Genomic DNA, 25,493 nt, shown 5'->3' with positions numbered 1-25,493 from the left:
GCCATGTGAATGACACTAGTGTTACTTACAGTAGTTCCACTTGCCTGTTTGCTGGTTGTCTCACTAAAGGTCACCCTGTATACCCTGCATATTTGCTACTTATTTTGGTACTTATACATTATACGTAGGGGGCAATTTATTTTTCATACATGTTACCATACATGAAAAAGTATGATTTCCATGAAAGAGATACTTGTGCAAGAGATTTGTGTTAATATTATTGTAACAGTAGAATGTTGTTTTGAAAGTAACTTTTAAAGGAAGCTATTTAATGGTCTAAAATTTTTTCTTTTTTTTTTTTTCTTTCTTTTTAAAATCTTGACAGGTTCTAAGAAGCCTATACCTGAATGTATTGTGAATGTGGAATCCATGGATATATTTCCTTTGGGCTGGTGTGAAACCAATGGCCACCCTCTCAGTACTCCTCGCCGTGCACGAGGTATTTGCCAATTTCTGGATGAGAGAGTTGATTGTTAAATGATCTCTTGTATAGCTGCTAACAATTAGGATAAATCTGTACATGTCAGAGAAGAAAACAGCATTCTTACTGTCCATGCATGGGAAATTATTTTATCTATTATTTTTTGAAGTCTGTGAGGTTGTGTCCTTTGGACTTAGCTCTCTCACAGGCTGCATTGAAGGTGTCAGCCAGGGCAAGCAGCTTCTGAAGGCTCAACTTTGGGAATTCCTGCTCTCAAGTTTACTCAGGTGATTACTGGCAAGTGTTTTAGTTCATTTTGGCTACTATAACAAAATATTATAGAATAATTTGTAAATAATAGAAATATTTCTGTTTATGATTGGAGGCTGAGCAAGAGCAAGGTGTTGGAAGATTCAGCTTTTGGTGAGGCCCCATTTCTTGGTTGGGGCTTCTTGCTGTGTCCTTACATGTTAAAATAGACTGCTAGTTATATATGATACTCAACCTGTCACCCTAGCTTCTTGAGAGATGGAAATAGGAGGAGCAAGGTTCAAGATCAGCCTGACATAAAAGTTAGTGAGACCCTATGTCAATGAATAAGCCAGATGTAGTGGTTCACATTTGTAATCCCAGCTATATGGGAGGCATAGATAGGAGGATTGAGATCCAAGGCCAGCCCCAGGCAAAAAGAAGACCCTATCTAGAAAATAACTAAAGGAAAAAGGGCTGGAGGTATGATTCAAATGGCAGAGAGCTTGTCTAGCAAGTTCAAACCCCAATACTGCCAATAAATAAATAAAACGACTCTCTGGATCTTCTAACCATGAAAGGTCTGCCCTTGTGGTCTAATCGTCTTCCAAAAGCCCACCTTCTGATACCAACACATTGCTGATTAGGTTTCAGTATGAATTTTGGGAAGCACAGACATTGAGACAAGAGCAACAGGAATCTGTTTGTGGGCTGTTGAACTGAGGGCCTTATCTCTAATTTTGTTGAAGAGAGAGTATAAGCAATAATAGGAAGGAACAAGGGTTTCTGCTGGTTGAGATAAGGATAGCTATATGGGGAGTTGACTCACATTAATTTCCTGAGCATGTGTGTTACCTTCAAAATTCTTTTGATCTACCCTTTTCTCTAGTTCCTGGTCCCCTTTTCCTATTGGCCTCAGTTGCTTTTAAGGTATCTGCTTTAGCTTCTCTGCGTTAAGGGCAACAAATGCTTGCTAATTTTTTAGGTGTCTTACCTATCCTCACCCCTCCCTTGTGTGCTCTTACTTTTATCATGTGCTCAAAGTCCAATCCCATTGTTGTGATTGCCCTTGATCTAATGTCTGCATATGAGGGAGAACATACGATTTTTGGTCTTTTGGGCCAGGCTAACCTCACTCAGAATAATCTTTTTGATGTGTTGTTGAATTCGGTTTGCCATTATTTTGTTGAGGATTTTTGCGTTAATGTTCATTAAGGAAATTGGCCTATAGTTCTCCTTTTTGGAGGTGTCTTTGCCTGGTTTTGGGATAAGTGTAATAACTGGCTTCATAAAATGTGTTAGGCAGTTTTCCTTCCCTTTCTATTCCATGGAACAGTTTAAGGAGGGTTGGTATCAGTTCTTCTTTAAAGGTCTGATAGAATTCAGCAGAGAATCCATCAGGTCCTGGACTTTTCTTTTTGGGGAGACTCTTGATTGCTGCTTCAATTTCATTTTGTGTTATAGATCTGTTCAGGTGATTAATTTCCTCTTGGTTCAGTTTTGGATGATCATATGTATCTAGAAATCTGTCCATTTCTTTAAAATTTTCAAATTTATTTGAATATAGGTTCTCAAAGTAGTCTCTGATGATTTCCTGGACATCCATGGTGTTTGTTGTTATCTCCCCTTTAGCATTCCTGATTCTACTAATTTGGGTTTTTTCTCTCCTCATTTTAGTCAGGTTTGCCAGGGGTCTATCGATCTTCTTTATTTTTTCAAAGAACCAACTTTTTGTTTCATTAATTCTTTGTATGGTTTTTTTTGCTTTCTATTTTGTTGATTTCAGCTCTTATTTTTATTATTTCTCTCCTATTTGTTTTGGGATTTGCTTGTTCTTGTTTTTCTAGGAGTTTGAGATGTATCATTAGGTTATTGATTTGGGATCTTTCAGTCTTTTTAATATATGCACTCATGGCTATAAACTTTCCTCTCAGGACTGCCTTAGCTGTGTCCCATAGGTTCCGGTAGGTTGTGTTTTCATTTTCATTGACTTCCAGGAACTTTTTAATTTCCTCTTTTATTTCATCGATGATCCATTCTTCATTAAGTGAGTTATTTAGTTTCCAGCTGTTTGCATGTTTTTTGTCTTTACTTTTGTTGTTGAGTTCTACTTTTTCTGCATTGTGATCAGATAGTATGCACGGTATAATTTCTATTTTCTTATATTTGCTGAGGCTTGCTTTGTGTCCTAGGATATGATCTATTTTGGAGAAGGTTCCATGGGCTGCTGAGAAGAATGTATATTGTGTAGAGGTTGGATGAAATGTTCTGTAGACATCTACTAGGTCCATTTGATCTATTGCATATTTTAGATCTTGGATTTCTTTATTGATTTTTTTGTTTGGATGACCTATCTATTGATGATAATGGGGTGTTAAAGTCTCCCACAACCACTGTGTTGGCGTTTATATATGCTTTTAGGTCTTTCAGGGTATGTTTGATGAAATTGGGTGCGTTGACATTGGGTGCATACAGATTGATGATTATTATTTACTTTTGGTCTATTTCCCCTTTTATTAGTATGGAATGTCCTTCTTTATCTCATTTGATCAATGTAGGTTTGAAGTCTACTTTGTCAGAGATAAGTATTGCTATTCCTGCCCGTTTTCGGGGGCCATTGGCTTGGTAAATCTTCTTCCAGCCTTTCATCCTAAGCCTATGCTTATTTCTGTCAGTGAGATGGGTCTCCTGTAAGCAACAAATTGTTGGATCTTCCTTTTTAATCCATTTCATCAAGCGGTGCCTTTTGATGGGTGAATTAAGTCCGTTAACATTAAGCATTAGTACTGATAGGTATGTGGTGATTCCTGTCATTTAGTTGTCTTAGTTGTTTGAAGGTTTGATTGTGTGTACCTAAGTTGAGGTTACTCTCTACTGTCTTGCTTTTTCTTTTCCTGTGGTTTGGTGCTGCCTGTCTTTTCATGGTTAAGTTGGTTTCACTTTCTGTGTGCAGAATCCCTTGAAGAATCCTTTGTAATGGTGGCTTTGTGGTCACATATTGTTTTAGTTTCTGCTTATCATGGAAGACTTTTATTGCTCCATCTATTTTGAATGATAGTTTTGCTGGGTAGAGTATCCTGGGGTTGAAGTTATTTTCATTCAGTGCCCGGAAGATCTCACCCCATGCTCTTCTTGCTTTTAATGTTTCTGTTGAGAAGTCTGCTGTGATTTTGATGGGTTTACCTTTGTATGTTACTTGTTTTTTCTCTCTTACAGCCTTCAATATTCTTTCCTTAGTTTCTGAACTTGTTTTAATGATGATATGTCGTGGAGTAGTTCTGTTTTGATCTGGTTTGTTTGGTGTCCTGGAGGCCTCTTGCATCTGTATGGGAATATCTTTCTCCAGATTTGGGAAATTTTCCGTTATTATTTTGTTGAATATATTACGCGTTCCCTTCACTTGCACCTCTTCTCCTTCTTCGATGCCCATGGTTCTCAAGTTTGGTCTTTTGATGGAATAAGTGAGTTCTTGCATTTTCTTTTCACAGGTCTTGAGTTGTTTAATTAATAGTTCTTCAGTTTTTCCTTTAATTACCATTTCATCTTCAAGTTCTGAGATTCTGTCTTCTGTTTGTTCTATTCTGCTGGATTGGCCTTCCTTTTTGTTTTGCAGTTCTGTTTCATTCTTTTTTCTGATGTTTTCCATATCCTGGCTGTTTTCCTCTTTAATGTTGTCTTATTTTTGTCCTGAGTTCATTTATCCATTTATTCATCATGTTCTCTCTTTCACTTTGGTGTGAAACTATGGTTTCCTTTATTTCTTCTTTTGCTTTTTCAAATTCTCTATTTTTGTTGTCTTGGAATTTCTTGAGTGTCTCCTGTACATTTTGGTTGACCCTATCCAGTATCATCTCTATAAAATTCTCATTGAGTACCTGTAGTATGTCTTCTTTTAAATTATTCTTGTGTGCTTCATTGGGTCCTTTGGCATAGTTTATCTTCATTTTGTTGGAGTCTGGATCTGAGTTTCTGTTCTCTTCATTCCCCTCTGGTTCCTGTACTAATTTTTTGCTGTGGGGAAACTGGTTTCCCTGTTTTTTCTGTCTTCCCGTCATTGTCTTTGGTGTTGTTACTGTCCCCGTATTGTGTGCGATTAAGTATTTTCTAGCTTGTAATAATAATAATGGTAATATTTAGAATGGAAGGGTGAGCTGAGATGGAAAGCAAGAAGTTAAAGAAAAGGGGAAAACAAATACACAGACAAGAGGGAGAAAGCAGCACAAGGTTTCAGACAAGAAAGTTTCAAAGGTATAAACAGGGAGTGTTAGTGTACTAATTGACAGTAAGCTGAACTGACATTACAAGGACAGAGATAGGACTGAAAATCAAAAATAAAAAAAATGAAGATAGGAATAAAAATAAAAAATATGTAAATGAAAGAAATATCTATATATTAAAAATGAACTAAAATAAAATGGAAAATAGAAAATTAAAAAAAAAACCAAAAAACCCTCCAAGTTCAAATGCAATGCAGTTTTAGTCTTAATAATTTGGGTGACCGTCTCAGTCTCCAATCCTGGAGATGGTGCCTCAGATGTTGTTCTGTAGTTGTCTCATCAAAGGGGACCCATAAAGTAGAACAAAACTACTCATACACACACACACACACACACACACACACACACACACACAAACCCCCCCCCCAAGTGTCCCAAGTTCAAATGCAATACAGTTTCAGTAAGTTTTTCGGCTTGCAGGTGTAATTCGGTTGTTCTCTCATCAAGGGTAGGGAGAAAAAGAAAAAAAAGAGTCTGGAGACAGTTCTGAGAATGGTATCTGCAGCTGTGGCTTGCCTGCCCGCTGTTGTCAGCCTGCTGTAGCTGGAGGCGTTATTTATGCAGATCTCTGGGGTGAGCTTAGCACTCACCTGGACCCGTAGGCTTTGTTGCTCAGAGTTCTCCTGTGCGGGAGCCTCTGCTACAGGCTTTCCCCTTTCCAAGCACTGGGAAAGGTGACCCTGCCCCCGCATTGTCAGGCCTGCGTGTTTATTTACAGTTCATGTGGGAGGTGGGTCTTCCCCCCTCTCCTCTGAAGTTTTCCTCCCACCGCCACTTTCACAAGCTTTCCTGCTCCTGATTACTGGGCGGTGCTGCTGCTCCTGCCAGCCGCCATGTTTATTTACAGCTCATATGGGAAGTGGGTCTTCCCCCCTCTCCTGTGGAGTTTTCCTCCCTCCCCCACTCTCACAAGCTTTCTCTCTCCTGGTTGCTGGGCGCTCCCCCCACCCCCTTGTTTATTTACAGTCCCGGGAAGGATTCCCTTCCCCCAATCTTCTGCACTCAGGGTGCCCCACCCTCTTTCCCGTGTGTCTTTATTGTTCTTATTGCTTATTACTCAGTTTCTCTTTTTTCCCCGGGTGGAGGTCAGTCTGTCCAGGGGGCTATGCTGCTCTGGCCCAGGCTTGTCTGTGGGAGTACTGCATACCGTGAAGCTCACCTGGTCCGCTTCTTCCCAAGCCATCTGGGCGCCAGCGACTGGCGACCCAGGGGCCCTCCTCGTTTCTCCGTTTAACGTGAAGTGGAGATTCTCTGCACCGGCTGGAGGTGTGGAGGGGTCAAAGTTATGCCTCTTCTCAGTGATGATGCCTGCAAAGTTTGTCTCCAGTGTCTCTCCAAGATTTCACTATAGGAGGCTCGCTTTTTGCTTCCTCCCTCAAGCTGCCATCTTGGAATCTCCCCGTACTGTTAGTTTTATGTACATAGAACCAGGTATTAAATAGGCTGATGTAAGCTTAATATGTATATTAATTTTCTTTTGTCTGTTTTCTCTTCTTACAGTACATAAACAGAGAAAAATTGCAGTGGTTCAACCAGAAAAGCAGTAAGTAATAGTATGTCTGAACAGCTGAAGTTTAAAAGTTTGACTGTCTAGGGAAAAAATAACTCAGAATATATTTCCTCACATTTTATTTTCTCAAATGGAAGCATAATCTTTTAATAAAAATTTAATAGTTTATATACTTCTCTTTATAGTGTATGCATTTTCTAAAATTGCATTATATATAAAAGGGCAAAATGCATTTTCAAGATGTTCTCCAAAATGAGTTTTCTTGGGCTTTTAACCCCTGAATGCATTTGAATAAAAGGAAGGAGATAAGAGTCTCCGTGTTAGTATTTGTGAAGGAAGAGCAAAAATTACAACTCAGGAAATGATTTGTCAAAGTATCTTGAGGTAGAAGACAGCAACTCTAAAAGAAAAGACACACTCAGAAGAGTGGCTTTGTGCCCATCAGGAAATGCTTTGTAGCATCCTTCCACATGCATCTTTGGAGAAGCCATAAATTGGTGATATATTCAGATCTTAAAAATACAAAGGTTTCTGTGTATATATGTTTTTAAACCTTGGGTTTGAAATTTTTTATTCTGCTTAAACAACCATAACAAAATACTCTAGACTGATTTACTGGCTTAAACTATAGAAACTTACTTTTCCATATTCTGGAGACTAGGAAAAAAAATCTTTTTTGGCAGTACTAGGGTTTGAAGTCATAGCCCCATTCTTGCAAGACAAGCACTCTACCGCTTGGACCATGCCCCCAGCCCTTTTTTGCTTTAGTTTGTTTTTAGATAAGGTCTTGTGTTTTTTTCTGCCTGGACTAACCTGGGCAGTGATCCACCAACTTATGCTCTGTGACATCCCCATACCCAGCTTATTGGTTGAGATGGGGTCTCAATAACTTTTTGCCAGGACTGGCCTCTAACTGCAGTCTTCCCAATCCTCACCTCTGGAGTAACAGTGATTATAGTTATGAACTACTGCTCCTGGGCCTAGAAGCTAGGAAATCTTAAAAAAAAGTGTCATTCAATTTGGTTCCTGGTGAGGGCTCTCTTCCTGGCTTAGTGATTTGTCACCTGCTTGCTGTGTGCTCACATGGTGAAAATTCTCCCTCACCTCTTTTGCTACTTCCTCTCTCCCTTTTCTTATAAGTCACCAATCCTATCACGTTATGACCCTACCCTTGTGACCTCATTTAATCTTAATTAAACCCCAAAAGCCTGATCTCCAAATATTCTTAAATTGAGGGTTAGGGTTCTAACAAAGAAATTTTGAGGCAACAAAGTTCTATAGCAAATTCTGTAACTATCCAATAGGAAATTTACAACTGTGTTTGTAGGTGTGTGGGTACTACAGATTTAGGATAAAAGTTGAGAGAGAGGCTGTAGAATTTTATCCTACGTACAGATGTGAGGTAGCAGTAACAAAAAAACTGGCCTTGGAGTTTTCCTTGACTTAATCGTCAGTACAAAGCTTTAGTCAGGAAGTATAATTTAGCCTTTTTCAGGGATCACTGCATGCAAAATAAATCTTTAAGGTTTTAAAATTTTATACTTAAAATACTAACTTATATTAGTATATAATACTAATTTATATTAGTATATTAAACCACCAGTTTAATATACTAATGCATAATATATATTTGTATATTATTATATGATATAGTTAATATGTTACTCAATATATATTTATACATTAGTATATCATATATTTATTATTAGTTTTATTAATTTATTAATATTTATACTTTTTATGAATATTAATTTGTATATACATGTATTTGGTAGTACTGGGGTTTGGACTTGGGGCCTCACACTTGCTAGACAGGTGCTCTACCATTTGAGCCACACCCCAGCCCTTTCGCTTTAGTTTGTTTTTCATATGGGACTCAGATTTTTGCTCAGATTAGCCTCACCAAATTAGCCTCAAATTACTCTTGTCTTCTGAGTAGCTGGGATTGCAGCCAAAGCACCAGCATACTTAAAATTTGAAACTGATGGGAAAACCCTATATAAGAAATGTTTCCATTCTGTTTGTATTAAAAAAAATAGTTTACACTTGTGCTTTAAGAATCAAAAAAAGAATTATAATCTTATAGTTCTAATTTTGTAATTTCTTATACACATAAATGAAAAAAATCATCTGAACATGCAGTAGCACAGTACTTTCTGCAGGCTGTTTTTGGCTCATGTGACCCTATTCATAGTTTGAAAAGCAATTGTTGTTTTAAAAATGGATGATGACCTTTTATTTTAGATTTTGTAACCTGCCACATTTGCTTTCTTCTTAGATTTGAAGGAACCTAACCCTCATACTGTGCAGATCTTAGGTATGAGTTCACTGTTTAACTTTGTTTTCTTAACTCAGAGTACTATCCTCACGGACTGTCCATGAGGGCCTGAGGAGTCAGGAGCTGAACTCTACAGACTCAGGTATAAGCATTTGTGATCTTACAAAAAAAGAATACACCCCAGTTGCTTTTAATGAATTGTATTTGAAAATGTCTTAAAGAATATATTTGATTTATTGAATGTGGGTTCATAGAGAGGCTTTTTAATTGGGACATTAGAGTAATAACTGTATAAGATGTATTTAGCTTTATAACCATTGCTAGGCTGATTTTTCTACCCATTTCTAATTGTACCTGTTCTTAGTGATCATTTGTGTGCTAAGGACTCTGTAAGCTGATATTATCATCCTTGACTTTAGATAAAGAGGCTTTTTACAATGCTTTTTCTTGAGCATTGTAAGTGCTCATTGGGTGCTTGAGATGTGGAGATTCATTCTTTTTAAATCCTTTTTATACTATATTCACTTCATTTATAAATTTCACAATTAGAAAAATGAAGCCTGATAAATAAGACAAGTGTTCTTGCTGGAGATTAAGATTGTGTCCAGGGTCTCTCTGGAACTACTCTTGACTACCTCTTTTCTGGCTATATAATTCATTACCTCTTTACTGTATATGTTCTAGCACATTGAGCATTGAGGTGTTATTTAGTAAATGCCTAGAAATCAGGGTTGAGAGTGTTCATATAGCTTATGAATGGAAGACTTAGAAATGGAACTACAATGTTTCTCAAGTTGAAAATATATGCTTTTGTCTCTTCTACCCATTTCTGACCACTACCTTTTCATTTTATCATCTATACATAGAGGATCAAGGCTGTGTTAACTCCTTAATTTTGATGCATCACTAGCCATTCTAATGCCAACTGAAACTACAGAATTATAACATTAATATCTCCTTTGTGACCTCAGGCAGGGCATCTTGGTTTAGGTTTTGTCATAGTTCAGGTTCCCAGAGGAAAGGTCTGAAACTGATATCTGCATGGAGGCATTTCATTGGGTAGTGCTTTGGAAAACGGCTCTTAGAACAGGAGTGAAAGCAACAGGATTGTTCAGGGATGTTGAACTGTAATTGGAACGAAAATTTCTTCTAGTCCCACATGGAGTCTCGGAACTGATGCAGCCACATAGAGTTGTCCTTAACTCAGGTTTCGTAGCCAAACCTTATTTATCATTATTGGAAGTAGGTTGCAGTTCCCTTGCCACAAAGAGTGGGATCTTGGGCAAGGCTGGTTGTCTGCTATTGAGGGCAGCTCTTGGCTCAGGGCAATTCCAGGATAAACTTATAACTGGAGAGCTATGAGCTATCAACACACCTAGTACAGAGGCATAAGTGTCTTAATCTTGGTGAAGGGATCTGGTAGCAGAGTTCAGATGGAAAAGTGAATGCTAATATGTGGATCAGTCTGCTTTAACTTCATTCTTCTTCTTCTTTTTGTTTTTTGCTATGTAACCCAGACTGGCCTTAGATTCGCCATTCTCATGCCTCAGTCTCCCTAGTGCTAGGTTTGTATGGGTGTGCCACCATGCCCATTTTGAGACTTGTATTCCCTTTTTTATTTATTGTTTTAAAAAGAGGTCATGCTGTGTAGCCCAGACTGACCTTGAACTCAGGATCTTCCTGCTTCAACCTGCCAAGTGCTGAGAAAGACTGCATTCTTTTTTTTTTTTTCCTTTGCAGTACTGAGGATTAAGCCCAGGTCTTTGCACATGATAGGCAGGTGCTCTATCACTTGAACTATGCCCCCATCCAAGACTGAATTCTTAATTAAAGAGAGAACATAATGAACATAAGGGTTCCATCAATAGCGGGCATTACACACACACCTGCTTTCTTTCACATTGGATTAAAGAGCAGTATCCATCAGAAGTGTCTCTCTCTTAAAAGAAAAAGAAAAAAAAGAAGTGTCTGTCTTTGCTTTATAGCAAAATGAAGATGTTTTAGTGTCTGAACTTTCTTTTTTTACATTCAGTAGCTAAAATGCCCGTCACTATGAGGGATTTTAAAAGACATTACATTAAAAAAGTATTCATTCAGAAAAATAGTTGAGAAAAGGCTCTCAGGACCCAGTTGCATCCATTGAACACAATAAGAACCTAGAGGTGTGGTTACAGCATACTTTTATCCCTCTGAGAAGTCCCAGAGATGGGAGAGCTCCCACAACCTCAAAGTTGTCATTTTTGTTTGATGGGGTTTAGGAGCCAAACTTTGGTTCTGGATGATATTAAACATCTGTCCCTAGAAATAGTCCAGAATAGATTATTGAATAGTCAATTTTTAAAGAGCTAGAAGAGAAATCATTGTTGATTGTTGGGAATCATAGGTTCATGAAGTAGATCCTCTACTTTCTTTATCTGTAGGCGTCTAGGGCTGTGGAACAATGTTGTGTTAACCCAGGAGTTAATGGGCATGTAATTCAGGACATGTGCTTGATTTCAACAGAGTGATAAACACTGTAAACTAGTATAAGGTGAGTATAAGATACTTCAAGAGCATCCTCAGACAATTTGTTATGCTTTAAAATCTGTAATTCCAGGACTGGGGATGTAGCTCAGTGCTTGCTTAGCATACACAGGCCCTGGATTTGATTCCCAGAACTCATATATTGGCATATATGCTTGTTGCTCCCCCTCCCCTCCGTAATTCAGCTTTGGAAATATTGGGTAGAGAGTAACTGTTCTGAATATTTGTTTTTCTTCATTCTTTATTCACAGTTATGATTAATGGAAAATATTGCTGTCCAAAGATATACTTCAATCACCGTTGCTTCTCAGGGCCATATCTTAACAAAGGAAGAATTGCTGAGCTGCCTCAATGTGTAGGACCTGGGAATTGTGTTCTGGTCCTTAGAGAGGTAAGGTTCTGACCCTAAAACATAAAACTTTTTTTAACAGTAGTCTCCTGGGTTCATTCACATGGGGAGCTACATGCCGTAGATGTGATAGCTACAGGTATTTATCAAATATTATTAACTTTTCCCATGTAGAGTAGCCCCCACCTTTATTGATGGAGAAGAGAATACATTCCAAGACCTCAGTGGATGCCTAAAAATGTGGATAGTACTAAACTCTCTCTATATATATATATACTATGTTTTTTCCTATTCCTACATAATGTATTAGTATAATTTTGTTATTATAATGGAATACCTGAGGCAGATTAATTACGAAGAAATAGAGGTTTATATAGCTTATATCTTTTGGAGTCTGGAAGTCCAAGAGCAGGTGACTCTTTTAGTGTGGTCTCTGGTAAGGGTCCTCTTGGCTGTGTCACATTATGGTGAAAATACATGTGTGAGAAAGATATCACGTTGCCAAACAGGAAGCCAGAGATACTGGGGTCCCACAGTCACTTCTAAGGGCACGTTCCCAATGTCCTAAGGCTCTCCAAGTGGGCCCTACCTCTTAAAGGTCTTATCGCTTCCCACATCCACCACTCTGAGGACCAGCCTTCTGACACGTGAACTTTTGGGGGACACACTCAAACTACATCTAAACCATTAGAATCTATGATGAACTTTAATTCATAAATTAGACCCAGTAAAAGATGAATAGTAATAAAAGAACAACAAAAGAACAATTATATTAATGTACTGAAATAAAAGTTGTATGAATTTCTCTCAAAATACCTCATATTTACTCTATAATTGTGTAATGTGAGATTAGGTGCAGTGCCTACATGATGAGATAAAGTGAGGTGAATGATGTTGGCATTCTGATGTGGCATTAGGCTACTGTAAGCATTACTTGAACCATTAGAACTGCAGTACCTCAATAGTTGATCTTACAAACAAAACAGCTACTAAGTGACTAAAAGGTGAGTAGTGTGTACAGTGTGAGTACTCTAGACAAAAGGATGACTCACATCTCAGGCAGGAAGGTGCAGGATTTCATCATGCTACTCAAAATAGTGTGCAATTTAAAACTTATGAATTATTTATTTCTGAGATTTTCTATTTAATATTTTTTGGACCACTGTGGACCATAGATAACTGAAAATCAGAGCACAAATCACATATGATAAGGGGACTACTGTACTGAGAAGTAAATTGGGCATATAATTTTTTTCTACTCCTCAGGGCACCTGAGCAATTCTTGACATAGCATGTTCACCTCTATCAGTTTAGAAAGGTGTTCTGTCTGAGATCACATGAGAATTGTGCAGGAGTGAACTGTGATAAACTGGCATGGGTGGCATATGCCTGTAATCCCTGCTACTTGGGAGACAGAGGCAGGAGGATCGTGAGTTTGAGGCTGTCTGAAAACAAAACAAAAGGCTTATGACCATAGCTCAAATGGGCACAAGACCCTGAGTTCACCCTTCAGTACCACAGAAAGAAAAAGAAAAAAATGTATGTGGCATTAGTTTAGGGCCATGATGAAACTATGAGTCTGCAGGACTTTCAGAGTCTGGCAGTCAGTGTACTGCACTGGAGGTAACAAATATGAGGACATATTGAACCTTTCAGCCTTCGGGGTGTCAAAGAGGAGTCTGGTGAAGTCAGAGCTTCTGGACCAGACACTTTTGGCCTCAGCAAGACTCAGCCGTGACACAGTGTCCCGAATAACAGTCTTCATGTTTGGGAAAGCATTTGGAAGCATGTGTGGAGTACTTTGAAATTCATGGTGCCTGATTTTCCTAACCGTAACATTTTGAATGTTCAAGAGGATATTGTTACTCTTTATTTGCAACTTTGGGTAACTGCCATATTTTTGGTATTATTTTGTTAACATTTCTTAGTTAATATGACTTGAACCAATGTCCTAAATGGTCTTAACCCTCAAAGGGATGGCAAAAGTGCCATGATTCTAATGGTCTGCTTTTCTCCTCCCCAACCCATATTTCTGCTTTAAAACCAATCTCAGGTCCTCACTTTACTTATCAATGCAGCCTATAAACCCAGTCGTGTCCTTCGGGAGCTTCAGCTAGACAAAGATTCTGTGTGGCATGGATGTGGAGAAGTCCTAAAAGCCAAGTGAGTAGCTCCCTCTGCCCTTTACTCTTGTTTTTCTTTCACAGGTCACAGAATGAGTTCTTTTGCAGATAGTATCAGAATTTTTATGTTTCCAGGGCAGTCTTGTTTCAGCTATTTGTGGTAAAAGATCAGGCTTGTTTCCTTTTTCTGTTTTCCATCTGGTCATGGGTCAATACGTTTATGAAATGTGGTATACATGAATTATAAGAAATTTGGGGCCAGGCAGTATGGCTTACACCTTAATCTCAGTTACTCGGGAAGCATAGGTAAGAGAATTGTGGTCTGTGGCTGACCTAGACAAAACTATGAGACCCTATTTGAAAAAAAATAAAAAGGGCTGTGGATGTGAGGCTCAAGCGGTAGAGTGCTTGCCTAGCAAGCTTGCGGCCCTGAGTTCAAATGTCAGTACCAACAAAAAAAGAAATAGGAACTTTAAAAGACATAAAAATGCAAGAATAATTTTTATCGGATTTAGGAGACATAAAATTTTGTTTTCAAATTACTGTGAAAGGTTTTAAACATCTACTCTTGCTTTTTGACCTGATCTTTTTCACAGATAGATGACATTTGGCAGGTAATACTGTCCTTGAACTACACTTTGAGGATTCCTGCCCAGAGTGAAGACTTAATTAAAAGCCATGTTCCTTTTTTCTAGCAGTTGATGAAATTACTGTTTGAAAACCTTCAGTGATTGAGATATGGCTCAGTGGGTAGTGTACTTCCCTACATGCACAAGGCTCTGAGTTCAATACCCAACACTACAAAAAAAGAAAAAGAAAGCCATTCACCTAGAAACAAAGCGGGAACTTTATTTTGCTTATATAAATAACTCAGCTTTTGGTTGTTATCGTTTACCAGATTTAAGTACAAGATGCAGAACTTACTGTTTTCAAAGTTCTCAAACTATAAAGGACACAGAATATTCTAAGAAGCAAAAAAATTTTTTGAGGGCTGGAGGTGTGGCTAAAGCGGTAAAGCACTTGCCTAGCACAAGTGCAAGGCACTGAGTTCAAAACCCAATACTGAAAAATACTTCAAAATATTTTTCGTATGTATTAATATGTTTGATTTTTCTCTGAGTAGTCACTAGCTCAATAAATTTGGCATCTGATGTCTTCCAATGGCAGATATAAAGGAAAGAGTTATCGGGCTACTGTTGAGATAGTGAAAACAGCAGATCGGGTGACTGAATTCTGCCGGCAGACCTGTATCAAACTGGAATGCTGTCCTAACCTCTTTGGTCCACGGATGGTTCTGGATACGTGTTCTGAGAACTGCTCTGTACTTACAAAGACCAAATACAGTGAGTCATGTTTTTTAGATGTGTTTTAACTGTAGCTGCTGACTGTACCTTACATCCTGGATTTTTTATTTCAGACATTCATATAACAGAAGCACACAGACTTTCTCTGTAAAGGGACAGATAATAAATAAATACTGTATACTGTGGGTATAAGATCTCTGTCATGTTCTTTTTTTTTTTTTAATATGGAACACTTCATGAATTTGTGTGTCACCCTTGCTCAGGGGCCACGCTAATCTTCTCTGTATTGTTCCAATTTTAGTATGTGTGCTGTTGAAGTGAGCACTGTCATGTTCTTTTTTGTTTTGTTTTTAAATAACTTCTTAAAAGTGTAAGAACTGGTTGGGTATGGTGGTACATATCTGTAATTTCAGCACTTGGGTGACTGAGGCAGGAGGATCTCAAATTTGAGGTCATCCTGGTCTAGATAGCAAGACCTTATCTCAAAACAAAACAAAACAAAAAAACAGAAAAGAGAAATTGTTCCATAGAAGCAAAAGTAATTTATGTTGGTGAAAGGAACGACTGGGAAGGGACCCCGAGACCATACCAAACAAGGCCTAAGGGTCCTAGTTTGCCAGCTTTTATGTGAGATGTAAATAAATTTAACTATTTCATGTAATAAGATATATAACTCATTCATATAATCTGCAAGTATTTATTTTGTGCTCTTTACTAGGATACAGTAATAAAGAAAACAAAATTTCTTTCCTCACTGAGTTTTCATTTAATTTGTGAAAGAGATAGTAAAGTGAATAAGTAAAAGGAGATAAGTGCTTGGAGGGGAGGATTGTAAGAGCAAGGAAGGAAGGATTGTAATGGCAAGGAAGGAAGGAAGGTGGGGCATAGAGTGCTGTCAACACAGGGATCAGGGGAGTCTTCTGACAGTCAACTGGAAGAAACCAAGAGGCAGCAGTGCAGATATCTTGGTGAAGGAGGGGAACAGGCTTGAGGCAGTAGCTTGCTCAGTATCTGAAGACCAGCAATGAAGCTCTGGAGCTGGGGAGGTATAAATAGCTGGAGAGGAGGTAGTAGTTGCAGTCTTGCTCTGAACTGTCCTAGCACACCTGTTCCTTCCTCTTGCCTATCTTTGTCTTTGTGGAACTTGGGTGGAGGTTCTAGAGAATGAAATTTCAGTTTGGAGCCTCCTCAAGGAATTGTCACCAAAAGACAAAACTCTGATCCTATCTTTCCTTATATTCCACAAGCACTGATATCACTTGGGTTAATCAACATGGAGGAGGATTTTCCCAAGTTACATTTGAAAGATTTGTTTAGAGCTTTGTGCCTCTTAAACTTCGTGATGTATGCAGATCACCTGACGATCTTGTTACAATAGAGATTCTGATGTACCAGATCGGTGGGTCTACATTTCCAGTGTGCTCCCCTGTGTACTGGTGCTACTGATCCAAGACACACTTGGCGTGGCAAGCTTTCCACTCAGTGTTTGAATTCCAAAGTCATGTATGATTCTCACCATTTAGTTTCTGTTTATACTTGTTAGATTATAAATGCCTTCAGGCAAGAATTTTCTTAAGCCTATTATTTTATCAGACTCAGCCCTTAGCTTAGAAAATTGCAATTATTAGGAACTGACATGGAAAATCTTGTTCATATGAGTACATACATATATAATTTGGGCTACTGGAAGATTTGTGGATTTTGTTATGCTTTTTGTCTGAATTTTTCACAGTGATATAGTTGAAATTAACCTAGATTTTAAGAGAGTCTCTACTTTTTCCAAATAAGTAATTTGAGTAATAGTGAATGAATTTACATCTTTAACAATTTTTTTAAGTACTGGGAATTTAAACTCAAGGCCTCATACTTGCTAGGCAGGTGCTATAGTATTGAATCACACTTTCTGCCCTTTTTGCTTTAATTATTTTTTGGATAGTCTTGAGTTTTTATCAGAGGTTGACCTCAGACTGCAATCCTCTTGCCTATGCCTCCCAAGTGGCTGGAATTACAGTTGCATACCACTATGCCCAGCTTATTGGGTGAGATAGGGTCTTGCTAACTTTTTGTCCAGGCTGGCCTCAAACCACAATCCTCTCAATCTCTGCCTCCTGAGTAGGTAGGATTACTGGGATGTACCACAATGCCCTGTCTTAACAATTCATTTTTACAGAAAATTATATTCGATTTTTATATTACCTTAATACATAAACCAGAGCCAGAATATATGTTATTTTCCTTTTCCTTTTCCTTTCTCTTTCCTCCTTTCTCCTTTCCTTGAGGCTTGGCCTCAAACTCCTAAGTCCTCTTGCCTCAGCTTCCCAAGTACTAGGAATACAAGCACTGACTACCACACCTGACTCTTAGTTTTTGAAGTGTCTCTGACTTCTAAAAAATTAAATGAAAATACAAAGACCTAGAATACCCAGATGATCATTTAAAAATGCAAATAAGGTTGAAGGACTTACTTTATGTGCCTTTTGGGGGGAGCGGGTATCAGTACTGGAATTTGAATCAGGACCTCACACTTGCTAGGCAGGCACTCTACCACTTGAGGCACCCCACCAGCCCTTTTTGAGTTATTTTTGAAATAGGGCCTTTCTCCATGCCTAGGCCAACCTGGATTGTGATCCTACTGTTTGTGTTTCCCCTCATAGCTGGTATGACCAGCATGTACCACCTGCTCAGCCATTGGTTGAGATGGGGTCTCTAGAACTTTTTGCCAGGCTGACCTCAAATCTCTATCCTCCCGAGCTGTGCTTCTCAAGTAGGTGGCTTGAGCCACCACACCTGGCCTCTCTGCTTTTTTTTTTTTTTAACCATAAAGAAAGCTATAGTCATCAAAAGTTTGGTATTGAAAAGTAGTAAAATCAATGGAACAAAATAGAGGGTCCAGAAGTAGAATCAAATTTATATGTCAAATGATTTTCAACAAGGGTAACAATAAAATGATGAGTAAATGAAATTCTGTTTCACAAATGGTACTGGTACAACTGGTTATCCAATGGAAAAAACAAAAACTCTTTGGCTCCTACCATATGCCATATACAAAAATTAATTTAAGATTTATCATAGACCTAATACAAAAGCTAAAACTAAAAGCTTCTAGAAGAAAACAAGGAGAATATGCTCAAGACCTTCAGGTAAGCAAAGCTTTCATAAATGGGACCCAGAAATACACTAACATAAAGGGAAAATAAATGAAACAATACCAACATTAAAACCTCTGCTCTTTAAAATAATACTGTTTTTAAAAAAGAAAAAAATGAGACACAATATTGGGCAAACTATTCTTAATATGTATATTTGCCAAAGAACTTCTCTCCAAAATATAGTAAGAAATCCCACTGAGTTGTGGGATAAGAAAAGGGAAGCTGTGAGATGATACATTATGAACAGGTCAAATACCATGGAATTGTACATTTTAAAATGGTGAATTTCAGTAGTATGTGTTTTACTACTATTAAAATAAGAGAAACAAAATGTTCTGGAATTAGATAATGGAATGGTTAAATAATTTAGTGAACAATATAAAAGCCACTGAATTGTATATTTTAAACTGGTGGGTTTTGCTTTATGTGAAGTTTATCTCAATAAGAAAAGCTGGAAAAATAATAGAGCCTGGGATCTAGCTCAGTAGTTGGTACTTGCCTGGCATGCATGAAGCCCTGGGTTCAATCCCCAGCATCACAATTTTTAAAAAATTTTAAATAAAAATAAAACACTTTTAAATAATGAACACTTCATGAAAGAAGATATACAAGTACCCGATGAGTACATGAAAAAATGTACAATATAATCATCATGGAAATACAAACACAGTACAAAGAGATTTGTAGTAAGATGGATGGAAGTGGAGGACATTATGACAAGTAAATTAAGTCAGACATATAAAGACAAATACTAACCATGTGCTGGTGGCTCAGAAGGCAGAGATTGGAAGGATCACGGTTCAAAGCCAGCCCCAGGCAAATGGCTCAGGAGACCCTATCTCAAAAATACCCAACACAAAACAGGGCTGGTGGAATAGCTCAAGTGGTAGGGCATCTGTTTAGCAAGCATAAGGTCCAGAGTTCAGACCCCAGTACTGTCAAGGAAAAAAAAAAAAGACAAATACTGCATATTCACACTCATGTGAAAAATAAGTAGAGAATAGAATAGTGCTTGCTAGACAATGGAAAGGATCTGGGGAGGGGTAATGGAAAGAGGATGGTTAGTGGGAATAGGGATGCAACTGGATTGGTAGGTAACTTCTAATGTTTTATAGCACAATCATGTAACTAGGGTCAACAACAATTAATAAAATTCAAAATAGCTAGTAGAGAGGATTTTGAATGTTCCCAACACAAATGATATGTTTAAGGTGATGGATGTATGTAAAAAAAAAAAAAAAAACCTGAAAAAAAACAAACAAAAAAACAATGACAAATTGCTACATAATCACTAAATTGGCTAAAATGAAAAAGACTAACACAGTACTACTATTGGTTGGTAAAGGTATAGACCTCTCATGGACTGCTGGTAAGAATATAAAATTACATACCATTTTTGAAAAAATGGCAGTTTCTGTAAAAGTTAATCATACACTTACCCTGTGATCCAGCACTTTCATTATTAGGCATTTCTGCAAGGCAATGAAAATAATGCCCATCAAGAGCCTTGCTCAAGAATATTCATTAAAAAAGAATATTCATTACAGTTTTATTAGTTATAGACAAAACCTGGAAATAGCCCAAGTGCCCATCTACAGGAAAATAGATAAACAGGTACATTTATACAAGGGAATGCTATACACACAACAGCATAGATGAAATTCAGAAACATTATGCTATTTGAAAGATAACATATACAAAAGTACCTACTGTATGGTTCCTTAGAAGCATCACCAATCTATAGTGATGGAAATCAAAATAGTGGTTACTCTGGGAAGGGACCCTGAGAACTTTCTGGGTTGATGGAATTATTCTCTATCTCAAGAGTGTGGGTGATTATTCAGGTTTTTGCATTTCTTGGTACTAATCAAGTTGTACACGTCTTTGCTTATTTCACTGTACGGAATTTAAACTTCAATCAAATATAGTATTCCTGCTTTCTGCTATGCTAGTAGAATCTTGTGGTTTTGAGATGCACAACAGTAATGAAGCTACTTCACTTTTCTTTGTTATCCACATTTAGCACACTATTATGGAAAGAAGAAAAATAAAAGAATTGGGAGGCCACCTGGTGGACAAAGTAACTTAGCTTGTGCCCTGAAAAAAGCCAGTAAAAGGAGAAAGAGGCGGAAAAATGTTTTTGTTCACAAGAAGAAACGCTCCTCTGCATCTGTTGATAATACCCCAGCTGGTTCACCCCAGGTATGATATCTGTGATGTACCTGTTAGGTGTGAAAGCCAAGTAACCACTACTTTATAGTATAGACACAGAATACCTACAGCTCTTTTGAATTCAAATCTCTGGACAATAAAAGATGGTTTTGTTGACCAGGAACTGGTTTTGTCCTTAATTTCAGTGAAAGTTCTTTTCCTCTAGGGAAGTGGGGGTGAAGATGAGGACGATGCAGATGAAGGGGATGACGATTCCCTAAGTGAGGGCAGTACCTCTGAACAGCAGGATGAGCTACAGGAAGAGTCAGAAATGTCAGAAAAAAAGTCATGCTCCTCTTCTCCCACCCAAAGTGAGATGTCCACCTCAATGCCCCCAGACAGACAAAGGAGAAAAAGAGAGCTTAGCACCTTTTCATTTTCTGATGATGAAAATAAACCTCCTTCACCAAAGGTACCATTTAAAAAATAGTTACTCTTTTTGTCCCCCCTCTCTGTAACTTTTCCCTAGAATCTAATTGTTAATGATGCTGGCATCCTATCTCTTTCAATACAAGCCTATGAAGGATTTCTAAAGACTTTTAAAATGATTCTAAAGGCAGTCATTTACATGTGTTTCGAGGACTATTTATGAAAGGGCAGCCTCTCTTAGAGAAGCTGCTTGTTTTTAGTTTTAACAAAAGTTTTGTGCTTAGCTTATTTGTAGTCTTATCACTTGGTTTAGAGAAAAGTGCCTTTTAAATATTTTTCACACATGTATAATTTTTTAGAAATAAATTATCCCTTTGGTTCTGGCTAAACCATCTTGTTTAGTGTATTTAATATAACCATATATACACATTATATGAAACATACACACTGAAGATTGCAATTAAGTGATTGTTTTTAAACTGGACTGCTTTTTAAAATGTTCCATGAGCAGGAGCAATAAAAGTTTTCTTCTGATAATTTGATTAGGCCTTCTCTCATTGGAAATACCATCACTTTAGCACCTACCAGACACCCAGCTGAAATAGACCAAGAACAAATGGAAAATTTAAGAACTATTTTTCTCTGTTAAGTTTTCCAAATTATTTGTGCTGTAACTTTGAGATGAATTCTTACTGATATTTTGTGTTATAAAAGACAATAAGAAAAAATTTGTATCAGAAATTTCCTTAGCACCTAGTATATATGGCCTTTGCTATCTTTGCTGGAAAAAAATCATACCCTAAAGACCACTTTAAATCCTGTCTTAAGGATTATGCATTTATATGAAGAGACTTTGGGTATTTTTAGAATAAAATAGCTCTTACACCATTTGTTTGATTTTGTTGTGGGGAATGAAGGAAATAAGGATTGAAGTTGCTGAAAGGCTTCACCTGGACAGTAACCCCCTGAAGTGGAGTGTGGCAGATGTCGTGCGGTTCATCAGATCCACTGACTGTGCTCCGTTAGCAAGAATATTCCTAGACCAGGTAATCACAGATACCCATAATCTATCATAATAATGTCTCCTTAGTAGAGAACTATGCATGTAATAGTCAGCAGTTTATTTACAAGTTTTAGGGAAAATGTTTTGAGCCAAAAGTTTCCCTTTTCAGAAGAAAGATGATAAAAAGTTATTTATTTGTCTTGCTCCATAATCCTTTCTCCCCTCAGTGGTACTGGGGTTTGAACTCAGGGCCTCACACTTTTGCTAGGTCAGCACTCTACCAATTGAACCACAGCCCCCAATCCTGATTTGCTCCATAGTTGAAACAGATTATCATTGCATTCCCATTTTCCGCAAGAATTTTTATTCCATCCTCCAAATATTTAAATGGCACAAAATCAAGCATACCTTGCTTAACTGTTCTCATCATTTTGAAAATAATGATTTTTAAAATTAGCATCTGTCATATGTCAGGTTCTAAAACCTGTTTTAGCAGGTTTGCTGAAACACAAATAGTGGTGGGCTGGGAGTGTAATATAGAGGTAGAGCACTTGACTAGCATGCGTGAGACCTTGAGTTTGATCCCTTGCACTGCACAAATATAAACATAGTGGCATTAAGTAATTACTGAAATAAATTTTGTTTTGATCATTGGGGAGGTTCAAAACTGAATATTTTTGAAGAGCTTTTCAGATTTTTGTGAAAGTTACAAAGCAGGAGAACATTGAAGTTTATAGTTAACGTTTTGTTTCAGACTTAGAGCCCTCTAAAATGTTTCTTTTGACACAGTTAGTTACTAATTACAGGGCTTTCCATCTTACTGAATTTCTGTTGGGCCAGAGGCACGATAGAAGGAATTCTCATGCTTGATTAAAACTTACTATCAACTCTGAAGGTTTCTTAGGATTGAGGACTATGGAAACACTTCAAAGAAAATGTGTGACACTCCTTTAAATGGATATGTAATGAAGGAAAGCCAGTAACTGTGACAGTCAAAGTGAGTGGGGGCAGTCATAATGGAGCTGCATTCAGGTACACATCATAGATAATTTGCATTTTATGCCTTAACAGGAAATTGATGGGCAGGCCCTGTTGCTCCTTACCCTTCCCACTGTTCAAGAATGCATGGACTTAAAATTGGGCCCTGCCATCAAGCTCTGCCATCAAGCTTTGCCATCACATAGAGAGGATCAAGTTTGCATTTTATGAGCAGTTTGCCAACTGAGACGAACAACCAAAGTGAGCTGGATCTTTAAAGCACAAATGCAGCAAATCCTTCACCCTGCTCTAGAAGTGGAGCTGAAATAGTCCTGGGGTTCTAGACCTTGCAGGTGTCGGCTTGCTCTCTTTGCACTTTCAGGGAAGGAGGACCCACACTGAGGAAGCAAAAAAAAAAAAAAAAAAAAAAAAAAAAAACAGCACAAAAATGTCTCTCCTCCCTGTGGAAATGTGGACATTTCGTGTTCAGCAGGTTGCAGCTTTTAAAAAAAAAAAATAAAGTTTGTGAGAAAAAAAAAAAACAAAAACAAACTCATAAGAAGAATAAGCATTTCCAGTGGCGTGGCCTGAAAACAAAGGATGATCTTGGCAGCTGGGCGGCACCATTTTGGTTTTTTTTTTCTGTTTGTTCCTACAGTAGATTGAACTTTGTTCTCTGCTTTCTCTTTCTTGAAAAGAGAGGACATAGCTTTAAGTCAGCACTGATTTGGGACTGTGCCTAAGGCATATCAGTGCTTCATTGTCATTGTGTTTTTAAGCTTTTTTAAATTAAAACAGTTCATTTTGGGGATGATTATGTGGCTCTAGGGTTTTGAATGTATAGTCACACTTTGATCCAATTTAAAATCTATTCTTAAGAGTTCCTTTGTTTACTACCTCGGTTGATAATTGAGCTTACAACCATGAATGAGATTTTTTTTGTATGATGCCATTTTTAAGCTTCGCTAACACTAAAACTATGACAGAAGTCAGAGGTGGGGGAAAGACATTGCTTTCTAAAACCATGTAGGCACTTACACCAGTTCCTTAACCAATTTAATCTAAGAACTCTAGCATCCTTGTTCTCCATCTTGACCCAGCTCTGGCTACCTGTGTTAGGTAGCCTCACAAAGATTTTTGGTATTTCATTTTAATTGCTCTCTCCTATTAGTTCTTAGAGGATCTTAGTGGCTTTTATTTTGGGTTTACTTTTTTTAAGAGTTGTTTGTCTACCTCTGTTTTATTTCTAGAGTCCTTAACTTTGGGTGAAAATCAGTAGGTGTTCCTGGAACCTACTGTAAAGCTCTTTTACCCTGCTTTTTAGGAGTCTCCAGATAGATAGTGTAGAAGCACAGCAGAGAAAATATGGCTTTGGAGATGACACAGAGCATGGATTTTTCTGTAGCAGTGTCCTCAGTGGCAGGAAAGGAATTGAGAGGAGGTGATTAAGGAGTCTGGAAACCTGCCTAGCTATGTTTATGCTTTTCTTCAATTAAATCTTTAAATTGAATGTAATCTGCTATCTGATAATCCCACTTAATCCAGTATTCTTTTTCATGTTTCTTTTGACTCAGCTCAAGTTGACGTGAAACTCCAGGTGAATTTTCACTTATGATTACATTGTTAGCTATTATTAAAAAAAAATAGCACTTGCTATATACTCTTCTCACTTTGAGGAATGAAGAAAGACATACAGATAGCCTCCTTTAAATGGTTTGCTTTGTTGTTTGTTTATTTATTTATTTATTTATTTTTGGATTATCCTAGTCACTTGCAAATTTATAATCTAATCATTCCTCCTCAAGAATTGAAAATGTTTCAAAACTGCAAACTGGGTAAATTCTGAACAACTATACAAATATAAGGAAATATTATAACAAATTTAAAGTGATTGTGATTTTTTTTTTTTTTAACTTTTTCTCTCCCCAACCCTCACTTGTTTTTATGGACATTGGCAAATAATCTGTAGTCTGGGTCCTCCATTGAATAATTCATGCCCTCCAACCAAATCATAAAGCATTCACTCTTTGCTTAGGTTACTATCAGATATATCTGGGAAGAAGCTTTTTTTAAGTAAAAGATAATGTATTTGAGCTTCCTGTGAGATCCAAGTTTTTAAAATGTGATTAATTCTATATCCATAGAACAGAAACATGTGTATGATGCTAGGGAACAATTAACATTAAGGTAGACGTGGGGTGGTGGTTATCTTGTTTAATAGAATTCCTCCAGCTCAGCAGTCAAGGCACTAAGCAAAAGAGGATCCCTTGAGGAAGAGTAATGGAACACAAAACTTAAGGAATTAACATTAAGGGCCTCACATTGTTGTCTCATTTAGGAAAATGAAATACAAGAAGTAATTTGCCAAGTATAACAACAATGAATATGTTATTTTGTCTATCTTCTTGACTTCTCCAGACACTACAGAATTTAGAAAACTATTTTCTTAAAATTGAGAGGATAAAGCCCCTGAAACATGAAACATGTGGCTCTAAGTAGCCTCTGATCCAGGGAGCATTGGGACAAAACAGACTTGGCTAACTGTACCATTATTTTTCAAGCTCAGCTTTCTCCTAGAGAAAGGTCAACTCCAAATGGGCAAGTGAGTGGGGCCTCTCTAAATATTTCTTGCACTGTCTTACTGGGATACAGTTTAGTGGGCAGTCGCATTAATTATATTCCCCAAGCTGCTACTACTAGATACTACATACAAGAAAATATTTGAGAATTTGGCACAGGACATTTTCTA

At 37.6% G+C, this 25,493-nt stretch overlaps 1 protein-coding gene and 1 non-coding gene across 12 annotated transcripts in view; one reads left to right on the top strand and one right to left on the bottom strand.

The window, feature by feature from the left end:
* Nucleotides 1-23,193, top strand: part of Sfmbt1 (Scm like with four mbt domains 1) — a 122,973-nt gene extending 99,780 nt beyond the window's left edge. For all 11 annotated transcript variants that reach the window (XM_074043936.1, XM_020175209.2, XM_020175211.2 and 8 more), the window contains 10 exons: nucleotides 326-439; nucleotides 6,448-6,490; nucleotides 8,813-8,877; nucleotides 11,510-11,649; nucleotides 13,661-13,770; nucleotides 14,898-15,073; nucleotides 20,207-20,385; nucleotides 20,561-20,806; nucleotides 21,681-21,809; nucleotides 22,838-23,193. In XM_074043936.1, the coding sequence (XP_073900037.1) occupies nucleotides 326-439; nucleotides 6,448-6,490; nucleotides 8,813-8,877; nucleotides 11,510-11,649; nucleotides 13,661-13,770; nucleotides 14,898-15,073; nucleotides 20,207-20,385; nucleotides 20,561-20,806; nucleotides 21,681-21,809; nucleotides 22,838-22,975 (1,340 nt within the window). In that variant the 3' untranslated portion in view covers nucleotides 22,976-23,193. The remainder of the gene's footprint in view (nucleotides 1-325; nucleotides 440-6,447; nucleotides 6,491-8,812; nucleotides 8,878-11,509; nucleotides 11,650-13,660; nucleotides 13,771-14,897; nucleotides 15,074-20,206; nucleotides 20,386-20,560; nucleotides 20,807-21,680; nucleotides 21,810-22,837) is intronic.
* On the bottom strand, nucleotides 15,253-15,359 carry LOC141413108 (U6 spliceosomal RNA). The gene has a single exon (XR_012437932.1). It is a non-coding gene; the product is annotated as a U6 spliceosomal RNA (small nuclear RNA).
* Nucleotides 23,194-25,493: the final 2,300 nt, after the last annotated feature.

Source organism: Castor canadensis, chromosome 10 (genome assembly GCF_047511655.1).
Source record: "Castor canadensis chromosome 10, mCasCan1.hap1v2, whole genome shotgun sequence".
Lineage (NCBI taxonomy): Eukaryota > Metazoa > Chordata > Mammalia > Rodentia > Castoridae > Castor > Castor canadensis.
This window is presented reverse-complemented; position numbering and strand designations above follow the sequence as displayed.